General features: G+C 53.9%; 1 protein-coding gene across 1 annotated transcript; it reads left to right on the top strand.

The window, feature by feature from the left end:
• The first annotated feature begins 1,441 nt into the window (after nucleotides 1-1,441).
• DUSP7 (dual specificity phosphatase 7) lies at nucleotides 1,442-9,718 on the top strand. Its single transcript, XM_062008227.1, has 3 exons — nucleotides 1,442-2,092; nucleotides 4,335-4,763; nucleotides 7,281-9,718. The coding sequence occupies exons 1-3, from the start codon at nucleotides 1,681-1,683 to the stop codon at nucleotides 7,586-7,588; spliced, it is 1,149 nt and encodes a 382-aa protein (XP_061864211.1). The 5' UTR covers nucleotides 1,442-1,680; the 3' UTR covers nucleotides 7,589-9,718.
• The last annotated feature ends 402 nt before the right edge of the window (nucleotides 9,719-10,120 follow it).

Here is a 10,120-nt window from a genome sequence, read left to right as displayed (position 1 = left end):
TTGTTTGCGGGGTGGGAGGGTGGTGTGTGTTTAAAGAACAATATCTTTCCTGTTACACAAGATACAGCCCAAGTCTTGAAGTTCAGCCAGCTGGGAAAAAACCCTGCAGAGACCTAGTCAGGTCGCTGAGCCTGGGAATCTGATGGTGAGGCAGACCCCGGCTCTCCCTTTTATAACATGACCTGCTGAGAAAGTTTATAGTAAGAGGCTAAAGAGAACAGTAGTCAGGGCAAAAAAAGAGCAATGTCTCGTCTGCCCCAGACCGGGGAAGAGGAGCTGTTCCCGCTCCCACTCCTACCCAGGGGAATTTGGAGAGCAGTAGCATAGCTCAGGTGAGAAGGGACCACAGGAGGGCTCTCGCCAACCCTCCTGCCTAGAGCCGGGGCAGCCCTGAGGGCAGCCCAGGTTACTCGGGGCCGTGCTGAGTCGGATCTTGAAAGCCAACAAGCACGGAGATTGCACAACCTCTCTGAGCAACTCATCAATGTTTGACTGCCCGCATGGTGAAAAGTGCCCACAATAGCAGCGGCTCAGACAAAACCCGACGTTTTTAATGTCATCCTGCTCATTAAAAAGAGAAAGATCAAATCTATTTTGTAACAGGAACAGTTTGTGTGAGACATGGAAAACTTCTGGTACCAGAGGGCTGACTCACATGAAAAGGCACGTAAAAGATGGAAGGAAACCAGAAGGATGCTTCCAGTTACGTGCCTGCCTTGAAATTTGGGTATTGCAGCACAAAAGGTTTGTATTTATAGTAGTGGATACCAACAGGGAAGAAACTAAAAATAAACGAGGATGCACGGCTAAAATCATCTGTTTAGAAGCTCATTCTGACAACGAAAGGGAATCCGGAGGCTTAATGAGTCTCAGTCAATTTCAGTGCGTTTCTGTCACAGACCGAGGCAGGGCTGGGCACGACCCGCTCCAAACGCAGCAGAGCTGCCCGCCCGCCGGCCCCTGGACCCGCCACTTCACCCCGCGGCTTTCTCTTCAACTTTCGGCTGGAAATGCCCGGTGCGGGAGAGGGGGGCGTCCGGGGCAGCCGGGGCGGGCACTGCAGCCGGGGCGGGCACTGCAGCCGGTGCGGACACTGCAGCCGGGGCGGGCACTGCAGCCGGTGCCGCCACAGCCCGCGGGGCTGGAGCTGCTCCTGAGCCCCGCGCCCCGGGCGCCTTCCCGCGCACACCCCCGGCCCGGCCCCGGCCCTGCCCACCCGCGCCCCGCGCCCGCCTCTGCCGCGCCTCATTGGCGGGGGCGCGCCGGGGGCGGTGACGCGCGCGGGGGGCGGCGCCTGGGCGCGGGGCCGCGCCGAGCCGAGCCGAGCCGGGCTGCGCCGCGCCGATCGCGCCGGGCGGGGCCTCGCCGTCCCTCGGCCGGCCCCGCCGCCCGCCCCGCCTCCCGAGGCATGACACGCCGAGCCGCCGCCGAAGCCCCCCTTTAATTGAGGCCGCCGGGATGGGGCGCAGCGCGTAGGGCAGAGCGGGAGCCGCCGTCGCGCTCCGGGCCGCAGGCGAGCGCGCAGCCCACGGCCGTGCCGAGCGGAGCCGCGTCCGGCGCAGCGCTAAGCCCGCCCCGGTCCGGGGTGAGGGGCGGGGGGAGCGGCGGAGCGGGGCCGCGTCCGGCTGCCGCGTGGGTGGCCGGTGGGCCGGGCGCCGGCGGCCGCCGCTGCCGAGCCCCATGAAAACGCAGATCTGGGGGAGCTCCCCGCGGGCGCCCATGGCTGCGGCGATGCCGTGCAAGAGCGCGGAGTGGCTGCAGGAGGAGCTGGAGTCGGGCGGCGGCCGTTCGCTGCTGCTGCTCGACTGCCGCCCCCACGAGCTCTTCGAGAGCTCGCACATCGAGACGGCCATCAACCTGGCCATCCCCGGGCTCATGCTCCGCCGCCTCAAGAAGGGCAACCTGCCCATCCGCTCTATCATCCCCAACCACGAGGACAAGGAGCGCTTCGTCAAGCGCTGCAAGGCCGACACCGTGCTGCTCTACGACGAGGCCACCGCCGACTGGCAGGACGGCGGTGCGGCCACCTCTGTCCTGGGGCTCTTGCTCCAGAAGCTGCGCGATGACGGCTGCAAAGCCTATTACCTGAAAGGTGAGGTGCCCTCCAGCCCCATCTGTCTCCCGCAACCCTTGTCTGTTTCTCCCCCCGCGGGCCCCCGCATCGCCGGACGCCCATCCCCTGGCCGGCCGGAGGTGTCCGGGTTGTTTTGCTTCCTCCCCCATCCTCCCTCCGCTGGACTTACTTTTTTTTTCCCCCCTCCGCATCCAGCTTTAATCCCCCGCACAAAATGGTCGCGGGCTGGAAGCGACCGGGAGCGCCCCGCTTCTTGCTGCGCCGCCTCTCCGGCAGCGGCGGGAGGGACCCCCGGACCCCGCTCCCGGGCCATCCTTCCACCGCTGCCCTGTCCTAAGTGCACCCCGGCCGGGCACCGCCGCCGCCCCTCGTCCCCGCTCCCCAGAGGGAACCTTTCGAGGCCCCTGGCCCCGGCGCCAGGCTCATCTCCAGCAGCGATGGGCAGATTTGGGGAGTGCAGAAGAGCCCCCCCCGCCTTCCTTGTATTTTTTTCTCCTCCTCCATCTCCGCAAAGCGAGCGCTTGGGATTTTTCTCCTCCGTTCCCCAGCAAGCGGGGCTGGGAGGGGGCAGCCCGGCAGCTCCCCGGGGCAGAGCGATGCGGGAGCGGGAAGCCCTGCTGCAGGGCAGCCGAACCCGCACCTGCCCTGCCGGGAGGGCTGGCGGCGGTTTGGGGTTTTGGGGGAGAGGTTTGCTTGGGGTGTGTTTTGGCCGTTTGGAAAGATGCCAGCAGGCCTCCGCAGCAGGCTGAGCAGAGCCCACAGCTGGGCTGCTGGGACCCTTCCCATCCTCCCAAGGCTTCCCAGTCCTCCCAGTCTGGTCGCTGGGTGGCGGGGTTGAGGCAGAAATAACAGGAGAGCGGAGGAGGTGAAGAAAGTTGCCACTCGCAGCCCTTTAAATAAACCACTGCTGCTTCTCGACAGACCCTTTTTGGGGAGGCAGGGGAGCCCCCGGTAGGGGTTCGGGTCGGGAGAGGCGTGTGTTTGGGGAGCAGCCCTGAGGGCTGCGCTGCCCGCGCAAGCCTCTCTCAAAGCTGACACGGTGGCGGAGGCTGAGCGCAGGGGTTGATACAATTCGCTCCTCGCTCCCCGTGCCGGGGGCGACTCCCCGGTCCCATCCCGGCTGAGGCTTTCCCCGTGGGCTCCGGTGGCCCTTTGCTTTTGTCTTCCCGTTGTTCTTCCCACCGTCCTTATCCCCAGCAGGACGGAGCAGCTTTGAAGTTTCTCCTGAGCTCTCCCCGATGGGCAGGGGAGGAGCTGAGCCCCTCCGCTGCTTTTTCCCTTTTTCCGGGAGCCTCGGTGGGAAATGTTTCCAATTAACATTCCAAAATGGCTCCTCGGCGCTGTCTGGCGGCGCAGGGGGGAGGAGAAGGACGAGGACGAGCCTTTTTCATGAATGGATGTGGCAGGAGCTGTCTGTCCTGCTCGGTGACCCCGCCGCAACCGCCGAACCCACTAACAAAGTTTCCAGGCCTTTCTAATTAAAGCATTTGTCACTGTCAGATACCGATGGCTGAGCTCCGGTTTGATAGTGCCTGTAAAGGGGGCACATCGGTGGAGTTTTTGCTTCCCTGCCTTTGCCTATCTCCTCAAGCTGTTGAGCCGAGGAGCCAGCAAACGGGACTTAAGAGCAGGGATGAAGGGTCTCATCCCTCCTTAAGCCAGTTGGAGTTTGAGTGAAGAACCAGCCTGTCACAAAACGTGCTTGTAGTGATAAAGCAGATGTGAGGATTTCTCTTTGGCAAAACTTACAGCCTTTTTTTCCTGCTCAAAGGTGAATTATTTTGCAGGGTTTTAGTACCTGGCTGGGTACCTGGTGATTGTTCTTGTTTTGTCTTTTCAGACCCAGATACTTTTGTGTGTTTTCTGCCTAGGTGGCATAATGGCTCCTGCCTAAACTGCCCCAGTCCCCTAAATCTGAGAAGTTAAGGCAAGATTGGCTCTCCCCGTTATTCCCATATTTTCAGATGTTTGGTTCTTTTCTGATTGAGATTTGGCCCCAATTTATCAAAAGCAGTATTGAGCTTCATAAGAAACAATCTTTGGTTTGCTGGGACTGTTTGCTCAGTAGCAGTCTGCCCAGGGAAGATGAGGGAGGGGGGAAATGCCTGGTTTGATGTGAGGGTATACCAGGTTTTTGCTGACAAAGGCTTGCTCAGTGACTTGCACGTGAGTCCAGACAGGAGGATTTCCCGTATCTGAAGAGTAAAACATCTTTTTCTCTCTGCTTCTCCCCTTCCCTTTCTCCTTTCCCTCTTCTCAGGTGGCTTTAACAAGTTCCAGACTGAATATTCAGAGCACTGCGAGACGAACCTTGACAGCTCCTCACCCAGCAACTCTCCCCCGGCATCGGTCCTGGGCCTGGGAGGGCTGCGGATAAGCTCCGACTGCTCGGATGGCGAATCCGACAGGGAACCCAGCAGTGCCACGGAGTCAGATGGGAGCCCCATCCCTAACAACCAACCTGCCTTCCCGGTCCAGATCCTTCCTTACCTATACCTGGGCTGTGCCAAAGATTCCACCAACTTGGACGTCCTGGGCAAATACGGCATTAAATACATCCTGAATGTGACTCCAAACCTGCCAAACATGTTTGAGCACGACGGAGAGTTCAAGTACAAGCAGATCCCCATCTCAGATCACTGGAGCCAGAACCTCTCGCAGTTCTTTCCCGAGGCCATTGCTTTCATTGGTAGGTAGTTGGCAGAGCATCTCTTTTCACGCTCACTGCTTGGGAATGTGACAAACTGCTTCCCAGGGCTGTTGCGGGGCTCTGGCTTCACCTCTCGGGGCACAGCATCTCAGCAGCTGAGCATCACGCTGCCCAAGTGACACTTCTGGTGTGTGTCACCCCAGCCGGCTTCAGGGAGACCTCCCTCCCAAAACTCAGCCCTCTTGCAGCACCTCAGCTGGGTTACCTGCAAGTGGTAGGAGCTGCCCTCCAGTCTCTTGCCCTTGCGTGGGGATTTGCACTCGAGTGACATGGCTGAACTGTGGCGGTGGGGAGCTCCTTTGCCTGCTTTGCTTGGAGGAATGAGTGTTGATGGGAGCTGTGTTAACATGGCTGGGGCCAGCAGTTCTAAATCTTTAGCTCTAAGTGTGGTTAAAATCAGGGGGAGGGGATGTTTTCTTTTCCTGAGGGGATTTGCTAGACTGGTTGTGATCCCGCTGTAAGTCTCCCTAGCATAACTAACTCCTTGTATGGGTACTTCTCCTAAGGTAAGTGTCAACACAATGAGTTAGTGATGATAATTACGCTGCAGAGCTCAGCTGGAAAAACTGCTGTGCAGACAGCCCCTGAGACAGCTTTGGCTGGTGGTGGGGAGGGGTGCAGGGGGGCAGATCTCATCTCCCAGGCTAGCACTGACTTTGAAAATGGCTTCTTATTCTTTGAAAAGTGTCGGTCAGACTTGATAGGGATGTACACTTCCAGAGTGCCCTGTGCTGTTTGCTGGTAACTCAGTTGTGAGTTACAGGGTTGGATGGCACAGGTAGTCATTACCACCATCAGCTATTAAAAGCCCTATGGCTTTAAATCCCATTAAAAGCATTGGTGTAGGTAAAGGCCACGGGGGACCTTTAACCTTCAGACTGAAACCTCTGCAGCCTGTTTTGCTGCTGCTTTGTTACCCTTCCCTGTTTTGGACCCTGCCCCTGCTGATCTGTAAGGCTTGAAGTGGGGCAGAGCAGTGGTAGGTCCTCATCTGCCTTTCAGCTCTTTGAAACCCTGGTTCCCACATGCACTCCTTTGCCCCCACCTTCCGTCCTGTACCAACGTGACTGTGATCAGGAGCGGCTGCTTCGGTGTGGCAGCAGGGACCTGTCTCACATCCCTTCTTCATTCACTTCCCACACGGAGCAGGGTATTAAAAGTCAGGGGTGAGGTGCAGAGTCCCTGCTGACATGTGGCGTTTGGGATCTGTCAGACTATGTCTCCGTGAGCACTGGGCTTGTGCTTTCCAGTTAATGACAGGAAATGGAGGATTACCTCACTCTAAAACCAAACACCAAGAAATGTGGTGCAGGCCAGATGAAAGGCAAAAACCTCTCGAAAAAATGTTGGAGAGACCGGTGCAGGGCTGGGTATGCTGAGGGGTGATTGCCCACTCTACTGGAAATTCTTGCCTAGTTTTGGAGGCTGGGGCAGAAAACCTGTTGTGGCTTGAGTCTGGATTTTGTTTTGCCTGCATCTTCTTTCCCTTCCCCGTGCTCATGGTGCCAGAGTGTCTCTTACCTCTGGCTTTGCCTGGGCATCCTCTTCTTTCCCCTGCCACCTTCTCCATCCCTGCCAAGCTCTCAGTCAAACGACTGACTTCAAATAGGGCTGCCCAGAAGTAAGCAGCGCTGGGTACTTGCGTGCATTCAGTGCTCTCAGTGGCGTGTCCCTCTTTCAGCACTAAGATGTCAATTCATAAAGGGATCACGCTGTTCTGGCTGTGCGAGAGACAATGAGTGTGTGTGTGCTTTTCAATCGGTGGCAAGGGAGGGGAAGCTTGGTCGCTGTTCTCTCGCCATTTTTTGGTCCAGCCTGCATTCTTGCTCCCCGCTACCATTCATCCCGAGAGCCTCCTCCAACACAAGCGCTCGTTTGTGGTGAAGTGCGTTTCTGTCGATCCTAAAGAACAATTTCACAATAAGGGAAGTTCCTGCACTTCAGGCTCTGCTTAAATTGGCTTTGACTGCATTCACATAACTTTCTAGTGGGAAGAGGACAAGAACAGCAGAAGAGAGTAGCTTGTGTGGCGCCGGGCTGCCGCCTCGCGCTGAGCGGGCAGCCTTCCCCGGTTAGTTGGCGTTGAGGTGGGTGTGCTGTGCCCAGCCACCAGCATCTCCCTGGAGCTGTTGTCTCCAGCTCCACTTGCCTTCCATAGGTTACTCCATTTCTGTGTTTGAATAGGGGATACTGATGCTCCCTGGGCAAGGTTGCCAGGCTTGATCAGTATTTCTCAAGCACGTGAGGCGCTGGGCCTTGCCGTGCAGAATGGAGATGCACAGCTTTGCTGTGCAGTGGGAATATCTTGGGAGCCCTCTGGGGAGAGATGTGATGTGGGTATCAAAGGGACGTGAGATGGTGTCACTAGGAGCAGGGGATCCAGTTCTGGCAGTCATCCTGGTCCTAGGAGCTTGCAGCTGCCACCTGGCCCCACTCCAAAGCCGTGCGATTTTGGTGCGGAATAATAGACTCCCCCTTCCCCTTGTCTTGTTTCAGATGAGGCCCGTTCCAAGAAGTGTGGGATCCTTGTTCACTGCCTCGCTGGCATCAGCCGCTCCGTAACGGTCACTGTCGCCTACTTGATGCAAAAACTCAACTTGTCCCTGAACGATGCCTATGACTTTGTGAAAAGGAAAAAATCCAACATTTCCCCAAACTTTAACTTCATGGGCCAGCTCCTGGACTTTGAGAGGACTCTGGGACTCAACAGCCCTTGCGACAACCGCTCGCCCAGCGAACAGCTCTACTTCACCACCCCCACCAACCACAACCTGTTTCAGCTGAACACCCTGGAGTCCACATGAAGAGAACGCCGCCTGGTCGGGAACTCGAGCATTGAATCGCATCTCTTGAGCATTTCAACTCTTACAAAAGTATCTGTCTTGCCAGGCAGCTCTGAAAGGACTAGCTTCTGTGGGCAGAGGTGCCCGATTGCTGCTTTAAGAAGGCTAATGCCATTCATTGGTATGGTGATCAAAGCGGTTTGAGGAAGAGGTAGCCGTTTTACAGGGGGTTATTTAATACGGGCGATGTTACAGCGTTGTGAACGCAGCTGTTACCGGCAATAACTGCTTTCCTGGGTGCATTGGGACTGTCAGAGCACGCACACATGTGAAGAGCTACCAGGGGTTAGCTTGCCGTGGAGAGTGAGGAGATTTATGCACTTGGAAACCTTGAACAAAAGGTGTTGGGCCAAGACTGTTTTAAAACCCAAGTTTACTCTCTTTTTTTTGATTTAAGAAAAAAAGGTAGATCTTACTCGAGCTTTGGGTTCAAACTCTTTTTAAATGTGTAAGTTCCTGACTGTTTGTACAGACAAGGTTGCAAAACCAGTATTTTATTCTGTTTCTTGTTTGATCATTTATTTTTTTTTAATCAAATGTTTATATTGACCAAATGCATTTTGCACACTTTGTGAAGCCTTGGTATGTCCTGGCATATTACTGGGTACTCCAGAGAGAGATACATGCTGCTGCTGTTGTTGTTAGCATCTGGTAGGAAGCTTTGTTATGTGTGAAGGCCAGTTGGGCTTAAACGCAACCCCTTCACCACTCCTGCACTCACAATCACAAACTCTGCACTGACTCAGCCAAGGTGACTAAGCCGCAAGCTTTTGGTTTGTTTTTTAATGCCACCCCTGCCAAAAACACTGTTTGCTATTGCCAGAGGTAAAACTCTTGTAGCCTTCAGAGCTGGTAGAAGCATGTCTGAGCCCAGCTTCATTCTCTGCTGCCTGTTGACCGACTTTAACGTCATCCAGCTGGCCCAAAACCATTCCAGCTTGCCCAGTGCAGAAGGTAGTCGTGACGTTGGCGTTTCTCGTGCACACTCGATCCTTTCGCGGGTGTGCGGGGTGGAGGGGGGCCCACGGCGAGCGCCCGGAGCAGAGCGAGGATTGTGTAGCAGGACGGGACTGAATCGTGTGAGGGGAGTGAAGATGTGGGAGTGATGAGAAGAGTGTTGTATCAGAGACTTTTTTTATATATATATATATATGAATATATATATATTAACTGGCAAATTCTGAGATGATTGGAGCTTTCAACGGAGGTTCTGATTTTTTCTTTTCTTCCTCTTTCGAATAACTTTATGCTGTGCCTTCTATTCTGAGAAGACTTGTTTGTATTTCTGGCTAGTGTTTGGCAAACACCTTATACCAAGCTGGGAGGGGAGGAAGTGGTAATAATTTCTGGGAGGAGGGCAGAATGGATTCGGAGATTTCTTTATTGGCTGCAATGTAGTCCCTCCTTTCTCCCCCCTCCCCATCCACTTTAACTCTCATGTAACTGAAAAGAAGAAAAAAAAAAGCCACGGATTTTTTTCTAAATATCCAGTTTTTTGTACTTTTTTCAAGAAAAAGAAAAAATAATTAAAAAAAAAAAAACCCCAAACCCCCCCAACCCAACTCCATCTGGAGGAATGTTTGATGCTGTCACATCCTGAAGCCGTTGTTTTCGTTTAAGATGTTACCAGAATGTTGAGATGAGCTTCTCTTTCGTGTTTTCTGGTTGTTTTTTTTAATTTGTTTGTTTGTTCGTTGGGTTTCGTTTGCCACAATGTTGGGATCGTGGGTCATTGGAAGGGAGAATGGCAGTAAGAATGGTTGCGAGTGAGAAAACTGAGAATATCCTAATTGCATCTTACCTCATGGAGGAATTTCTTGTTTTCAGGGATTTTTTTTTTGACAGTGCATCTGTATTGCGTTACAGCTAAGCTGGTTTGTAAAGGCTTCCTGTGCTGTTAGTGGTCTTTCTTCTTTAAAGGAAAAAGAGAAAAAAAAAAAGATGCGCCTTCTGATTAGTACAAATGAGAGCTTGTTAGTGAGGAATGGTTCTGCTTTCTGAGTTATGAAGGAAAATAGTGACCCTATATATACTGATCCAATATTGGGACTTTGTTTATATTGCAAATAAATATTATTTTTTCTTTAAAAATGATGTTTGTGTCAGATGCTTGTCTAGCCTCTGCCATATAAGGCCACGCTGTTCTTATCCCTTTTTTTTTATGGTTGATTAGTATTCTTCTGTGACCATGAAGAGCATTTGCTGGGCAGTGTTCAAGCGTGGTGTTTGGTTTCATGCACAGCTTAATTTTTAAGACCTGTAGTAAAATGGAGAAGGGGAGGTGGGAGGGCAAGGAGAAGGATATGGGGTATTGGATAAACCAGAGAACAAAGAGCAGTTTGAGAATAAGACTGGCTTTGACCCCAGCCATTCCTCCGCGCCAAAAACAAATAGATAAACTGAAGACACTTTTGTTTGCTGTTTAAGCGTGGCTTACAAAGGCATGGCAAGGCCTTGCCCGCCACTGTTGTGATAGCACACTTTTTTTTTTGG

This window comes from Colius striatus, chromosome 15, assembly GCF_028858725.1.
Source record: "Colius striatus isolate bColStr4 chromosome 15, bColStr4.1.hap1, whole genome shotgun sequence".
In the NCBI taxonomy this organism is placed as follows: Eukaryota; Metazoa; Chordata; class Aves; order Coliiformes; family Coliidae; genus Colius; species Colius striatus.
This window is presented reverse-complemented; position numbering and strand designations above follow the sequence as displayed.